A 16,790-nucleotide genomic window follows, 5' to 3' on the forward strand; every position below is an offset into this window, starting at 1 on the left:
GTGGAGCGGCGCCCCCGAGGAGGGGCTCAGCGATACGAGCGCAGCCCCCGCAACGCGCTGGAGTGCTTCAGGCGGGCGGGTGGGGGACACGGTGCCAACCGCGGGGGTCGGCGGGGCGGGGGGAGGGGCGCCACGGCCTCCCACCTCCGTGGCGGCGCCCGGGAAAGGGCGGGCCCCGGCGGAAGGCCGTCGGTAGGGGCGGGCCGTGCGGTCGGGGTCCCGCGGCTGCCCGCGCCCTGGGGAGGGAGGCGGCGGGGGCGTGGGGCCGCGGCCGTGCGCTCCGCCCCGCGCGGGGAGCGGGCCGCGCCTCCCCCTGCCGCATGTGCGCGGTGTTGTGTGCCCGGCCCTGCTCCTCCTCCTCCCCTCCCCTCGCCGCCGTCCCCTCCCCCAGCGGCCCCGAGTGAGCGCGAGCGCCACACAGCCCCGGGCCGCCGCCGTCCAGCGCGCCGAGACGCCGAACAGGTGGCCGGAGGCTGCGGGCGCTGCAGCGGGGAGAGGCGAGGCGAGCTCCGGGCCAGGCGAGGGCGGCCGGGCCGGGCCGGGCATGCTAGCCGAGCGGCCCCCCGGCGCCGCCGCTTGCCCGCGCCCCTAGCCTCCCGCGCGCCCGTGCAGCGGCCCCGCCGCGCCCAGCGTCCAGCCGCCCCTGCCCGGGGCCGCTCCGGCCGCGGTCAGCGAGGGGCGCGGGCCGGCCCGCGACAGCGGCGGCGGCGGCATGAAAGTGACCGTGTGCTTCGGGAGGACCCGGGTGGTCGTGCCGTGCGGAGACGGCCACATGAAAGTTTTCAGCCTCATCCAGCAAGCGGTGACCCGCTACCGGAAGGCCATCGCCAAGGTGAGGGACCGGGGGCGCACGGGGCGCGAGGGGTGGGGGCGGGAGAAGGGGGGAGGAGGAGAGGGAGGAGGAAGAGGAGGAGGGGGAAGGCGCCGGGATCAATATGGCGCTTCCTGGAAAGGGGAGGAGGGAGACGGAGGGGAGGCGGGGAAAGGGAAAGTGCGGCGGCCGGGCCGGGCCTCGCGGGCGCCCCCCGCCCCAGGCTGCGGGCGGCAAAGTTCTCCGCGCGGGCCGGGCGGGTGGGGTGGGCGCAGCCCCGGGTGGGAGCGCCGGACCCCGCGGCTCCTCCCCGGCCGAGCGCCGCCCGCCTGTCCCTCGGGGCTCCGGCCGCGGGGCGGGCGTCGGCCACAGGCGCCCCTTAGGAGCCTGTCCTAGGAACCGAGCCCGAACTCAGCCCTCCGGGGCGCGGGCGAAACCTGGCCGGACGCCGCTCCCCAGGCTGCAGGCGGTTGAAATCCAGCCTCAGGCCTTTCCCCGCTCCCAGGCCCCGCGGCAAAGGCTGGGGAAAAGGAACTTTTTTTGGTTGGAGGAGAGTTTAATTATTCCCCGCACGGCGGAGAGCGGCTGCATTTGTACTCCAACACTGCCTTCGTCCGGGCGGGGGAAAGAGCCGAAGCCACGAGCCCTTTCGCCTCCCGGTCGCGCGCGGGCAGGACCCGCGCGGCGCGGTTTGGGGGCCGCTGGTGGGGGAGAGTCGCCGGCAGCCCCGAGAGGGACACGCGCTTCCATGGGCTCGCGGACATTGGTTGGGCACGGAATCTCGGTGTTGAGGGGCTCCCGTGCAGGACTCCTTTAAAAGGCACAACCCTGAAATCAGTCACCGAATTAAAAGTTTTTCTGCGAGGACCTCAGCGTTTACCTATCTGGAACTAGTTCCATATGGTGCTGGGGCTGCGGAGCTAGGGCCTGATTTCGGAGTGGAGTAGATTTCCCTTTTTCTTCGTGGAGTGATAACATTGTCTCCACTTAACTGCATTCCTCTACAATGTGTCAGAAGTGAAAAGGCATTTTGTTAAATTGTTTTATCGGCTGTCTGTGTTTGACAACAGCCTATGCCTCCGAAGTTTCTGTCAAGCACCTGAGGATATTTCCTTTGCTGTAGAGTAACGTTTGGTGGAAGGCATGTTCACTTAAAAAATTTCTCATTTGTTTCCGGTAGTGGAGTGGCCTAGCTTCTGTGGGCTTTGGGGCGGCAGGCGAGGGGCCGGTGGCTTTGCCAGCCTGAGTGTATACAGGGTGCGCCCTCCAGTAATCTCTGAAATTAAGGGAGAAAAACTTTTTACACTGTTGTTTGCTTTTTAGCATATATTGGAAAGAATAGGGTAAATTTGGCCTTTTGAAGATCATCCGGGGAACGTTTAGGAACCTGACATAAAGATGGAAGATGTTGACTATATTTAACAGCTCTAAAATGTTCCTTACAGTTGGTTTAACTGTTACTGAAAATCAAATAAAATTAGTGGAAATTGGGCACCCGTTTATTTTGCAGTGCTGACAAGGGGAAACATAACTCTCTAAACCTACATTTAGCATTTTAAAAGATTGTTTATAAATGGCAGTTTATGATCTAAATGTTCTAAATCAATAATCAGGTTGCTTATGCACTTTGGAGACCAAAATAAGTTGTGAAAGGAAAGAGAAGTACAATAATATAACCTAGGCAGTGTGCCTGTGTTACTGAATAGGGAGGACATTTCCTTTCATTTTACTAATTTTACTTGGTTAAAATTAGTTGTGTTTCACTATGCACACCGTGGACATTGGTCGAAAAGCCTGTTTGGGAGATAAAAATGTAGTTGATTGATCCAGTCATTCATTCCTTCCACAGAAATTCTGAAGCATTTACTTGTTCAAGGCATTGTTCTGGGTGCTGGACATCCAGGGGACCCACTGGCTGCTTTGTGGAAGTTGGGAGTGTAAGAGTCTAGGACGAGAGGCTCTGAGGTCCTTCAAGTGAAGGAGACGGTGTTCTGGACTATCATGCTGTGGTGCAGGGAGAAGGGAATGTGTCTGGGATGTTGGGTAGATGTAACTGAGGGGTCTTAGTGATAACATCTGGACCTTGTTTTTAAATATTAGTGGTAGTTGTTTCAGAGTGACCTGGGAACATGGAAAAGGGAGTGCGGTTTTCTTTTTTTTTTTTTTTTTTTAAAGATTTTATTTATTTATTCGAGAGAGAGAGAATGAGAGAGAGCAAGCACATGAGAGGGGGGAGGGTCAGAGGGAGAAGCAGACTCCCTGCCGAGCAGGGAGCCCGATGCGGGACTCGATCCAGGGACTCCAGGATCATGACCTGAGCCGAAGGCAGTCGCTTAACCAACTGAGCCACCCAGGCGCCCCAAGGGAGTGCGGTTTTCTTAAGAGAGTCTGGGGAGGTATGCCTAAGTGAAGGGGCGTATGAGCTGAGTTTTTAGAGGGTAAGTGTGAGATGACCAGGTGGAGATGGAAGGAAGGGTGATTCTCAGGGTGATGGTAGCATCGGAGTTGGATGTAAATGAGGAGGAGGAGTCAGAGATGAGTCAGGGCGTTCTAAAATTATTTAAAGGCTCTTTCAGTGCAATTCACAGTTCAGTAGGTGAATTTTAAGATGGACTTTGTAGTACACAGAGTTTAATCATTGGATCACAAGACTGTTGACTCTCAGATGTTGCAAGAGCCTGAGTGTCTTCCAGGTTCATTGGTGCTTTTTCTTCTTAAATTGTTAGGTAATGGTTAAGATTAAACTTTAGTCTTTCTTCTCTTTTCTCCCACCTTATTTAAGGTGATTATGAAGCTAACACATATTAACACTTGCTTTAACTCTTATTTCTTTTTTACCTCTTATTGTTTAATAGGACAATGTAAATTTTGTATGAAGAATTGGGTAGCTGGCTAGTTGTGGAGTGGTGTTTAAGTTGCTAGGTGACATGTGGCTTGACACAAACTCCCATTTGGTGGGGAAAAATGTGGAAAGATCATGTTTATGGCTTTGTATAAAAGTCAACTAAGTTTCCCTCCCACCGCCAACCCCCCCCCCCAAAAAAAATAAAGGAAAAGGGAAAGAAAGATCCCAAGTCACTAAGGCTTTCTCTGCAATAAGCATTTTGTAGTGTGATGGGGCTATTTGGCATTATATTTGAGCTCTTTTCAGGTTAAACAAATCAGTTTTTTCTGGACAGTCGAGTGGTGTGACTTAATACCAGAAATGTCCTCCATAAGCAGATATTTAAAGGCTTACACTTAGCCATAGCATTTTTTTTTCCTCTAGTGAAAAAATGTTTTTCTGCTTATGATCACTGATGGGTGAAAATGTTTTGGCTGTCCCATCTCCACCCACCCATCCTCATCCAGACCCTGCTTAAGGAGGGTGTTCTGCTAGACATCGAGAATTATGTTGCAGGAACTATTTTCGGGTGCTTCGAATTGGAGGACTGTCTGCTGTATATGTGTTTGTTCGTTCTTCTCGTGCCTGCAGCCTGACTCATCCTTGAGTCCTGATGGACACAGGGTGCAGAGCACCAACTGCAGTGACTTTAGTGTGGTGCCCTTGGTTTCTGAGGTTTCTTTGCTGGCCAGTCTTGAATTTTGAGTGAATCAAGTCTGGCCCTGAGGCTTTCCATTTTTCCTGCTGTACATCCTAAATCTGGTTAGGAGAAAGATAAGAAAATCTTCGTGTTTGTTCAAAAACATGTTGATATTTTGGAGGGCTGCTGTGTACAAAACGTTACGCTCTATGGGGAAATGTAAGACGAAATTCTTGCGCTCGAGAAGAATATAATCTAGGAGACCAGATGAGTACATAAAATAGTAACAGTAGGTGGGAGCATTAATCAGCAACAGGGTGGTACAGACAGTAATTGCTTCTGGATTTCAGAGGTGTGAGTGGTTATTATGGCATTGGGTTGGGAGGGGGATCCTATTTGGTCACTAGAGTTGGTATTGGGCTTAGCCCTATGAGAGGGCAGTGCTTCCTAAATGGATGGTGGAGTGATCTCAGAAAGCATCTGCCTGGCTAAGATGTCCTGGTTCTGAAGGCCTGCATTGGGGCCCAGGCATGAGACTCCGGAGAGCATTTGCTGCTATCCTGAGAGGTGGGAGGGAGGGGATTGTGTGAACACAGGTGATTCATGCTTTTGGGGCTAGTTTGGCTCCTGTGGAGCACTCATGCCAGATGGTGGGTCAGGATCAGGAGGAGGATTGTGAATGCCAGGGCATGACACTGGGACTTTGTATAGTTGAATGGTACGGGAAGGAGTAGGGTAATTTGGGCAGGGCAGCAATACGGGCTAATGGTCCTCTGGGAGGATATCTAGAACAGCTGTTTGGATGGGATCTGCCTTCAGTCTAAAATGCTGCTGAATGCTGAGTAAGGAATAGAAGGGTAAAGTGAGGGAGGGGAGTTGCCGGAACCTTTTAACTCACTGCTTTCCCCCATAGCCCTCTTCTCTTGGGGGGTGGTGGGAGCTTTGGATTGTGTTTGGAGACGTAGGTTGATGTATTATTGGTAATACTGTTTTTTATTACCATTTAACCTTGGGAAAACTAACCCTACAGAAATGCATTTCCCGATGTCTAAAGTGGATTCCTCCCTTGCAGGGTTAATGTGAGCACTGAACGGATGGTGAATGTGAAACTCTTCAGTGCTGGAGCTGAATCACTAATGTTTTACTCACCGGTTTTACTTGCTGGGAAACTTTCCCAAGTATCCTATTATTCCTGTTTGGTTTTTTCTTCTTTACTTAAGAAGGTAGTGTATAATTTAATTAAAGAGTAGGTAAAAATGTTAATATTTGCCTAAGTAGCACTGCAATCAGAAGAGCAAAGTGTGTGCGTGTGTGTGTGCGCGTGCGTGTGTGTGCCTGTGCATACGTGTGTGAATATAAATGCAGCCAATATTGGCTTTACTCTAGGTTGATTATCTGGGCCTCTGGCCTTTGGGCCACAGCTTTTGTCCCTGAAGCATGGGAACCTGAGTTGTTTAATAGTGATTTGTTGTTATTAAAACAAACAAACTTGAGTTTACAGACAGTAACTTTTGAAAATGTGCTTTTCTATTTTTGGAGGGGGAGGACTGTTGATTACTAAAAAGATATAAGTCTTGGTTTTTATGAAAAATCTTAACAGTTGATGTGAGATTTTCCTGCAAATACATCTATAACTGCTTGTTACACATTTACAAGCGTATTGAAACTTTTAGGAAAATAGTAATATTGTAGAGAGTTTGAATGACAATAGAGGCAAGCATAAAAATAGTGAAATGAAATAAATGTTGTTTTATTAACATTTTCTGTCTTCCCTCTCAAAAGTGAAAAAGAAATGCAATGTGTCTGAAAGGCTGATCTTTCTAAAATGCAAATCTCATTGTACTCCTCTGTGTAAGTGCTTCTGCACCTGCTTTCCCCAGAGGCCAGGTCCTGCCACCTCAGCATAGCCTGTCCCTCACTGGGCTCCCCCATCCCATAATCCACCCACTTGGACTTGCTCACACTTTCCTGCCTCTGCTCTGGTGTTGTCTGTTTCTTCTTTCTCAAACGCTTGCTTCCTCCATGCCCGCTTCTTCTATGCCTGCTCATTTATTGAACCTCATCTCAGACCAGCCATCTTTGGGAGGCTAGCCCTGCATCTCAAGCTGTTTGAGGCTTTCCACTTAGTGCTTCTCCTGGGGCCTTAGCTCCTGTACTGACCTGGATGAATGAGTGTTACTGTGTGGTACTTCAGTATGTTAATCTGCAGAAGACAACTGAGCTCCTCCAGGGAAATGCTTGGGGGCAATGGCCCAGCCTCAGTCTTACTTGTATAGCCAACATCTGCTGCAAAGGAATCTTACAGGTTGAGTAAATAAAAGGTTGAGAATAAACACAACACGCACATTATTACATAAAAAGTATACTTTTACTTGGAAGACTGTATAACCAGCACTTTAGGGTTTGGTGTGTTTGGCATATTGGTACAAACAGATTATAATTGACACTAAGATTTAGTGTGATTTGGAGTACCTGGAAGTTGTTCTTTTGTGTCAGCTCTTTTGAAGGAGTTCAGTCTGTTTTCAGACCAAGCAGAGGGATAGTCATAGGGTTTGCATTGGGCCTGGTTCAAGGCAGGTGGCCAGAGCAGTGTGGGAATCTGGCCCTGAAACATACCTATGTTGGGTCTGGCGCCTCTGATTCTGTCAGCTGGGATCCTTGGGTAAATGCCAGCAGTAAATAGAAATGTTTAGGATCTGAGATTCACAGAGAGAGTCTGGCTGACATGAAGTGCCTTCTTGGCTCGTGGTGAACCTGGTTGAGGTGGTCAAGGAGGTAATATTTAGTCTCACTTGTACCACTAACCCATAGATCCTCCATCTGTCCTGGGAGGTTTTTACCTCCCTGTAGAACTGGATGCAGCTTAGTGGTGTTGGACATGTAATAGATGTTTGGAGCCTTATGCATTTTTTTTCAAGGATGTAAAGAAATGTGTAAAACTGGTCCAGGGAGGTGATTTCCACAGTCTATTTTCCACAGGGTAGAATGATTGGTTCAGCCCACAAAGTGTGCTTTCCTCCTATGTGGCCACTCATACAACACGCCTAGCAAAGACCAAGGTCAGTGGCAGTAGAGAGAGGTAGGGGATCAGTAAATTTAAATAACTATTGATTTTTGATATCTTTTCTGTTTTACATGGAAAATAGAGAAAGCTTTATGAAAAATGCAGAGTTGTGTGAACATGGTAGAAAGGTGATTTTTGTTTTTTAGTCATTTGTTTTATCTTATTTAAGATTTTTTTCACTTGGAAGGAGTATGTACAAATGACTTTTTTTCATAGCTTTGTGTCTTCTTGTGTCTGGCTTGCCATCTTTAGATGGTTTACGACATTAAATATTACTTTTGCTTATCTTTTTCTTCTATCCACTGATATTGGAACTTAGAAATAAAATTGAAATCTCCATATCCAAATGACTTGAACTATCAATTATTTAATTTTTTCTCTTAAAAATAGACTATAAAATATACGTATAATAGAAATAAAAACATGTCCACCCAAAAATCATGTACATGAGTCTTCATAGCAGCATTATCTATAACAGCCCCCAAATGGAAACAACCCACATGTCCAACCAACAGAACAAAATGTGGCTTATCCATACATTAGAATATTACTCAGCCATAAGAATGAATGAAATACTGACTCATGCTGCAACATGGATGAACCTTGCAAACATCGTGCTAGGTGAAAGGAACCAGTCACAGAAGCCCACGTATTATATGATTCCGTATATACAAAATGACCAGAATAGGCACATCCGTAAGTAGAGAAAGTAGAGTAGTGGTTGTTGAGGGCTGGGTTTGGGAGTAATGGAGAGTGGCTGCTAGTGGGTTTGCTTTGGGGATAATGAGAATGTTCTAAATTTAGATAGTGGTGGTGATTGTATGACTCTGTGAATATTGTAAAAATCTTTGAGTTGTATAGTTTAAATGGGTGAATTTTATGGTTTGTGATTCTGTCTCAGTAAAGATGTTAAAAAATAAACTACATAAGTCACTATGAACAAAGCTCACTTTTTAGGTATTTTATAGTTCTGAGACATGTATTACTGTGTCAGAGATGCTCAGAAATCTCAAGTGAAAACTGGCTATTTTTAGGAGTTTTCCATACAGTGTGTAAACCCTGCTTTCTTGGGCCTCTCACTCTGTCCTGTTGCTGTCCGTTAAGCTGTTCACTGCGGAGCCTCCAAGTCCCCTGGACTCTCCTTTGTTAACCTCTCTCCTTCCTTACAGGCTTCCCCAACAGTTCTCCTGTTCTCCTTTGGCCAGAGATTCCTTCCCGCCTAGCTCACCAGCTGCCTTTGCTGCATGAAGGTTGATTAGGAGGTTCCAAAGATGTCCATAGTGGAAGAGCTTTTCCAGTTTTTGGTTTTGATCCTCAGCCATTTTGAGCTTTAGCAAATCTCACAAGCTTGTGGGGCTCAGTTTTCCCATCTTCATCTTCGCATATTCAGAAATTCTGGGCTGGCTCCTGTTGCCAGTCCCCAGAGCTAGAGATGCTCCTACCTAATCTGTATGTTTGTTATGGTGCTCATGGAACCATGAGGTATGAGTGATGTGCAATGGCTTTTCAGAGGAGTAGACAGGGTGCAGAATCTCTTACTCACCCACCCTCCCTGTGAAAATATTTTGCTTCCCTTACTTTGAAATGATGGGGCTTGACCCCTAGGTCAAACACATGCTGTTGGAAGTGAGGATATATTTTGCCTGGAGTGTCCTTCAGAATTCCTTACCATCTTAAGAGAAGTGTCTTTTAGGATAAATTACATGCTCAGAAGTGACTTAATGACACTATTCCTTTTGTGAAGTATAACTAAATATATGGCAGTGCCTGATACTAAATGTAGGATATGTGTATACACATACATACATGTATGTAGTCTTGGAGTTATTTTTATGGTAGTATAAATTTAAGTGGTTTTATTTTTTATTTTTTTATTTTTTTTAAGATTTTATTTATTTATTTGACAGAGACAGCAAGAGCAGGAACACAAGCAGGGGGAGTGGGAGAGGGAGAAGCAGGCTTCCTGCTGAGCCGGGAGCCCGATGTGGGACTCGATCCCAGGACCCTGGGATCATGACCTGAGCCGAAGGCAGTCGCTTAACCAACTGAGCCACCCAGGCGCCCCAAATTTAAGTGGTTTTAGACATGACAGGTCAATATTATTTTTCCCTTTTGATTATCTTTTTTTTTTTTTCCCTTTTGATTATCTTTAATATTCAGACTCTGTATGACTTTTTTTTTGGAACTCAGTCATTTTTTCTGGTGTATGGTTTTTCTTGTTATTTGTATCACATCTCTTTAGAGTAGAAAACTAATCTATATTATAGGGTTTATATTTTTGAAAAAGCCTGTTTGAGATATTCTACAATAAAAATCAATAAAAATTCATACAATAAAATTCATACAATAAAAATTCCTTCTCTTCACTTCAGAAAATAATTCGCTGCATATCTCAAAAACCTAATATTACTAAATACTAAAAATATGTTGTATTAACAGATTAAAAATATAAAGAAGGTAGTATCATTTTCATGTAGATGGCTGATATGAGACTGAGTTTTTTTGTTTTTTTAAAATTTTATTTAATTTTTAATTATTTATTTATTTGACAGAGAGAGACACAGCGAGAGAGGGAACACAAGCAGGGTGAGTGGGAGAGGGAGAAGCAGGCTTCCCGCGGAGCAGGGAGCCCGACATGGGGCTCGATCCCAGGACCCTGGGATCATGACCTGAGCCGAAGGCAGATGCCTAACCTACTGAGGCACCCAGGCGCCCCTTTTTTCCTGTTTCTTGAACGTTTAATAAATATTGGAAAATTTTTTATGTCTGTTTTAATTTTCTGAGTCCAATATTAAATCTAGAATTAAAAAATAAACTATTTTCCAGGGAACAAACTTTCTTCTACCACAAAGGCATTTAAGATGCATAATTTATAATTCTGAAACCCATTGTGCAAAGTCATATGTGAATAATAGTTAACTGGGTTCCTGCCCAGCAGGGTTATACTCTAAACTGAAATTTCTCTTATTACAGACAGCAGCACCTGCAGAAGAGGGAGGTAAAATGTACAGGATATTGGTTCCTGATGTACCACCACACAGGATATGACTAATCACTGAATCCATTAAAGTTGAATGTAGAATTTGGTACTTTTACCACTTTGTTAGAGATCTGGAAAAAACCTTTCAAGCAAATCAAGAGGATCTATTAGTGAAAGTGCATCATTTGGATTGATAACTGTTTAAACAACTGCATCTGGCAGATGGTGGTATTTGAGCATTTGTATTGTCTGAGAACTATGAAAGGAGTATATTTTAAATTTTGAAGGCACATACTGTCAGGAATATTGTTTTTTTAAAGGAAACTTGGAAAGCTAATAAAACCCTGAACTTTCTATGGTGGGGTCAGTTTTATCTTTTGTATTTTATGATCCACTTTTTAAAACACAGATGTTTGCAAAAACACAGTTGGCTGAAGGTGGAAAGTTTGGTTATGGATGTTTTTTCTCCTAGGAGGCAGGCATATCAGAGTAACACAGTCTGGACCAGGATTCAGAAGAGCAGATTGCCGATTATGTCATTTGTGTGTTTGAAAGCAAGAAGGATAACCCCTGTAAGCCCAGGATCCTTGGCTTCTAGTGACACCTACTTTATGGGATTGTTGTTAGGGTTCAAAGAGAGAATATAAAAAAAGCATCGTAGGGGTAAAATGGAGTAGATGTTAGCTGTACTGTTCTTTATTTTTGCCGAGTGGTTGCCAGTGATTCTCACTTGAATCAACTCTTCTAAATTGTTTCTTTTCATCCTCATTAGAACTGCACTGGATGTGGGAAATTGAATTTGTGGTAAAACTGTTCTTCCTTGGGCGCCTGGGTGGCTCAGATGGTTAAGTGTCTGCCTTCGGCTCAGGTCATGATCCCAGGGTCCTGGGATCAAGTCCCGCATCGGGCTCCCTGCTCCTTGGGAGCCTGCTTCTCCCTCTGCCTCTCTCTCTCTCTCTCTCTGTCTCTCATGAATAAATAAATAAAATCTTTAAAAAAACAAAACAAAACTGTTCTTCCTTAAAAAAATCATGGAAACATTTTTCTGCAATTTAAGAAGTTAAAAGCCAGTGACACTGATTTAGATTTTTCCAAGATGTCCACAGTGGAATAGCTTTTCCAGTTTTTGGTTTTGGCTTCCAGTAGTTTTGAACTTTGGCAAGTCCCACAAGCTCTATGAGCCTCAGTTTTCCCATCTGTAATTTGGGAATGCTATCTTTTGGTTGCAGGAATGAACATTAAGGGACTTAATATAGATAATGCTTCTTCATATAACAGACTCTTAGTATTAGATCTTTTTCTTTTTCTTCACATTTTACACATACATTAGGCACAGTTTTTTTTTTAATATTTATTTATTTATTTATTTATTTATTTATTAATTAAACTTAATTGATCTGGATACATCAACACATTAAAATAGAATTGCCCAGTACAAAAAAGGCAGTTTTTAGAAGGACAAAAGTCAAGTGAGATTATACCCAGCTATGGGCTGGCAGGCATAATACTTTTCTTCAGAGAGAAGCAAGGTGAGTTAAGCCCCAGTAATAGTTACTCTGAAATAGTCTGAAGAACATCTACCTCTAGAAATGGGACTAGTCACTGACTAAAAGACCCCAAACTTACAAATGCAAATATCAGTTCCTTTACCAGGGATTTGAAAAAAAATAATAATGATTATTATTTCAAATCCTAAACCCTTGAGCCTAAGTTTGAATAACCTAATCTTTTTTTTCTGAGAAGTAACGCACCTTTTTTTTTTTTTTTAGTGTTCCATGATTCATTGTTTGTGCATAACACCCAGTGCTCCATGCAGAATGTGCCCTCAATACCCACCACCAGGCTAACCCATCCTCCCACCCCCCTCCCCTCTAGAACCCTCAGTTTGTTTTTCAGAGTCCATCGTCTCTCATGGTTCGTCTACCCCTCCGATTTCCCCCGCTTCATTCTTCCCCTCCTGCTACCTTCTTCTTCTTCTTTTTTTCTTAACATATATTGCATTATTTGTTTCAGAGGTACAGATCTGAGATTCAACAGTCTTGCACAATTCACAGCGCTTACCAGAGCACATACCCTCCCCAGTGTCTATCGCCCAGTCACCCCATCCCTCCTACCCCACCCCCCACTCCAGCAACCCTCAGTTTGTTTCCTGCGATTAAGAATTCCTCATATCAGTGAGATCATATGATACATGTCTTTCTCTGTTTGACTTACTTCGCTCAACATAATACCCTCCAGTTCCATCCACGTCGTTGCAAATGGCAAGATCTCATTCCTTTTGATGGCCATTAGGCACAGTTTTAATGGCTGATTCATAAAGTGAAGTTGATTTTTATTTGATTTGTGATACCAAACTGTCATTTTTTCAGGATGATTTGTTAAAGGGTTGCTTTTCCCTTCTAAAGTACTATAGAAATTCCAGTATTAGTATCTACTAGTGAATCCGTTGGAAATAGAGGAAAGCAAATGTTCTGATCACCTCGTGGTTAAAGCTGATTCTTTTCAGATCAAGGAGAAATATGTTTGTCCAGCTATCTTAGCCTGTGTCACCGTTTACTTACTTGTTTTACTATTAGCCCTTGTTACTTTCTGAAATTGTAGCTACCATTCTGCCAGATCAAAGGAAATTATGTAGAATTTCTTTGCTGTATTTTAAAATACTTTGGTTATACATTTTCCACTTAAAAATATCTTTTGAGGGCGCCTGGGTGGCTCAGTTGGTTAAGTGACTGCCTTCGGCTCAGGTCATGATCCTGGAGTCCCGGGATCGAGTCCCGCATCGGGCTCCCTGCTCGGCAGGGAGTCTGCTTCTCCCTCTGACCCTCCTCCCTCTCATGCTGTCTGTCATTCTCTCTGTCTCAAATAAATAAATAAAATCTTTAAAAAAAAAAAAATCTTTTGAGGGGCGCCTGGGTGGCTCAGTCGTTAAGTGTCTGCCTTCGGCTCAGGTCATGATCCCAGGGTCCTGGGATCGAGCCCCGCATCGGGCTCCCTGCTCTGCGGGAAGCCTGCTTCTCCTTCTCCCACTCCCCCTGCTTGTATTCCCTCTCTTGCTGTGTCTCTCTCTGTCAAATAAATTAAAAAAAATCTTTAAAAAAAAAAAAATCTTTTGAAACTTGGAAAGACTAAAACTAAGAAACTATAAATAGTATTTATACTTGTAAAATACGGAAATGTTTTTAAAAACTTAAGCATTTATTGGCTAGTAGTATTTCTGAGAATACCTTGGAGTTCAAAGAGATGATCTGAGTTGTAAAATAAAATGGGGAAGCTGACATTTTGGTGACCTCTGTAATCCTTTATTATATAGGCCTCTGTAATTCATGTACCCATGCTACTTCTTTACTCTTCTCTGGATCTTAAGAAGGTGACTTTGGAGAGCTAAATCAGCAATAAATGAACACAGAACGTCTTTTGCTTAGGTAGGTAGGTAGCTGTAATAAGGATTGACAGATTGATGCAACTTTTAATGCTTTCGTTGAGCTAAAGGCACCCAGTGCCAATCACCTGAGACTTCACCCAAGAGTTGACCTATTTATCATACTAAATAGGGAGTGGTGTCTTGAAGACTTGCTAGGTTCTGGGCATGGCAGTGTTACTATGTCTGACTTGCCAAGTTGTCAACAATGGACTGTCTTCCTATTCAAGAGGATCACCTCCTCTCATCTTTCCACACTACAGTATTGAAGGTTATTTTTCTCTGTTTGAGGTCCTTAAAAGTCTTATTAAAATAATGTTTCTCCCTCTCTCTGTATGTGTTTAAGGCAGTTGCTAGGTAGTGATTAAAATAGTAAAACTTTATCTCCTTGTGCAGTATTCATATTTTGGCTTTGATCCCTTCCAGTGTTTGTTTGTAAACATTGTTTCACATGAGTGCATTTGAAATTGAAAGCTTTTGTTTCATACACAACATGAAAAAAGAGATGTGGCTGCATGGGCGATTGGAATTTCTGTCTCTCCCTTTCACAACTTCCTGAGTTTTTGTGCTCTGCTAATGAAAGTGTTGAATGGTACTTTCAAAAACTTTCCAGAATAACTTTACAGTTTTATAACAGAACTGTAGAGAAACAAGCTCTGGAGTATTTATTTATTTTTTGTTCCCGATTTATTGAGATATAATTGACAGATAACATAATAACATTTAAAGTGTACAATGTGATGATTTGATATACATTGTGAAGAGCTTCCATTGCGTTAATACATTGCATCCAGCACCTCACATATTTACCCTTTTTTCCCCCCCTTTGGTAAGAACTTTTCTATTCTCTTGGGGAGTTTGAGACAGCTCTTAGTCTGTTTTGAAAGGTGGATGGTGTGCTTCAGATCGTTAAGCTGAAGCAGAAGAGCTTTTGGTCCTGGGCTGTTTTTCCTACCTATGAGGAGGGAAGCCGCTTTTTGTATAGATTTCAGGGGAGTGGTATTTTCAGCTTAGTCTTTGCTTTTGGTGTTATTAAGCTTTTTAGGTCAGCACTGATGATCGAAAGCTCTTACACAAGATGTGCTTGTATTGAGGCATTATTTACTTGTCTATCAGGTTGGGTAGATGTTGAGAAAGTACCTTTAACTGTGATGCCTATCACGTTTTCTCAGCCCCAAGTCATTGAGGAGTTTCAGAGGGGTAGGAGGAGAATCAGGAAATGGTGGTCAATAGTGGTGGTTATACCATCATCAACAGTAATGGTTAGCATTTATGGGGCATTTTGTGTATCAGGCCCTAAATGCTGGGCTCAGTGCTTTGTGTGTATATGTTAATCCAGTAGAGTTGGGGAGGTATTGATGCAATCCCAAATTTACAGGTAAGATCACTTGGGCTAAAAAGGATAAGAAAGTTGCAAAAGGTAGCACATCTGATGCATGATGGCTTGGCCTTCTTAGGCGGACCCCTCTGACTACAAAGCCTGCACTGTGAATTACTACACCATGACAGACTGCTGTGGCTCTTGCATTTTAGGGTGTTGCAATTCCATAAGAGTAAATAATGCCCACAGGGACACTTTGAAAGCCAGTAGTGGATTCCTTTTACACACTTTTATCCTCTGCTTCTTAGAATATTCTCATGGACCCTTTCCCATTCCCACACCAGAGTGCCAAGGGTGGCCTGGCTGATACTGGCAAATATGTCCTTCTGGTCTGAAGCCTCAGTATCTTGAACATGAGTCAGAGGCTTTGTTTGACCATGGATCAGTTTTATTATCTTCAACATGGCATTGCTATTTTTGTCAACATGGCTCCTTATGTCCTATGTTTTTAAATGCTTTCTATATTACTGGAAGTAGGGAAAAGTGGACAGATGACCAAACCTTTTTTTTTTTTTTAAGTTTTTATTTTAATTTCACTTAGTTAACATACAGTGTTATATTAGTTTCAGGTGTACAATACAAGTGATTCAGCACTTCCATACATCACCTGGTGCTCATCGTGACAAGGGCACTCTTTAATCCCCATCACCTATCCTCATCCCCCCACCCTCTCCCTCCCCTCTGGTAACCATCACTTTGTTCTCTATAATTTAGAGTCTGTTTCTTGTTTCTTGATTTGTCTCTTTTTTTTCTTTGCTTGTTTGTTTTGTTTCTTTAATTCCACATATGAGTGAAATCATATGGTTATTTGTCTTTCTCTGACTTATTTCGGTGAACCATATACACTCTAGCTCCATCCATGTTGTTGCAAATGGCAAGATTTCATTCTATTTTATCGTTGAGCAGTATTACATTGTGTATATAGACCAGATCTTTATCCATCAATCAATGGACACTTGGGCTGTTTCCATAATTTGGTTATTGTAAATAATGCTGCTATAAACATAGGGTGCATGTATCCCTTTAAATTAGTGTTTTTGTATTCTTTGGGTACATACCCAGTAGTGCAATTATTGGATTGGAGGGTAGTTCTATTTTTCAGTGTTTGAGGAACCTCCATACTGTTTTTCAGAGTAGCTGCACCAGTTTTCATTCCCACCAGCAGTGCACAAGCGTTTAAAATTTGCTCCAGATCCTCTCCAACACCTGTTATTTCTTGTGTTGTAGATTTTAGCCATTCTGACAGGTGTGACGTGATATCTCATTGTAGTTTTGATTTTTTTTTTTATTATGTTGATCACCATTTGTATTTCCCTGATGATTAGTGATGTTGAGCATCTTTTCATGTATCTGTTGGCCATCTGGATGTCTTCTTGGGAGAAATGTCTGTTCATGTCTTCTGTGCATTTTTAATTGGATTATTTGTTTTCTGGGTGTCGAATTGTATAAGTTCTTTATATATATTGGATACTAATCCTTTATTGTATATGTCATTTGCAAATATCTTCACCCATTTTATAGGTTACCTTTTAGTTTTGTTGATTATTTCCTTTGCTCTGGAGAAGCTTTTTATTTTGATGTGGTCCCAGTAGTTTATTTTTGCTTTTATTTC

General features: G+C 43.5%; 1 protein-coding gene across 23 annotated transcripts in view; it reads left to right on the plus strand.

Moving 5' to 3' along the window:
• Positions 1-253: 253 nt before the first annotated feature.
• PARD3 (par-3 family cell polarity regulator) overlaps positions 254-16,790 on the plus strand; it is a 665,712-nt gene continuing 649,175 nt past the window's right edge. For 10 of the 23 annotated variants that reach the window (XR_010411651.1, XM_045874195.3, XM_045874193.3 and 7 more), the window contains exon 1: positions 256-832. Coding sequence is in view for 22 of the 23 variants with exons in the window: in XM_045874195.3 (XP_045730151.1) it covers positions 713-832 (120 nt within the window). In the remaining variant the exon portion in view is untranslated. Of the gene's footprint in view, positions 833-16,790 lie in introns of all 23 variants that reach the window. The other 13 variants (XM_045874191.3, XM_045874200.3, XM_045874192.3 and 10 more) reach the window with 4 other exon arrangements.

Source organism: Mirounga angustirostris, unplaced genomic scaffold, assembly GCF_029215605.1.
Source record: "Mirounga angustirostris isolate CCGP_5_RB_7025 unplaced genomic scaffold, mMirAng1.0.hap1 SCAF_5, whole genome shotgun sequence".
In the NCBI taxonomy this organism is placed as follows: domain Eukaryota; kingdom Metazoa; phylum Chordata; class Mammalia; order Carnivora; family Phocidae; genus Mirounga; species Mirounga angustirostris.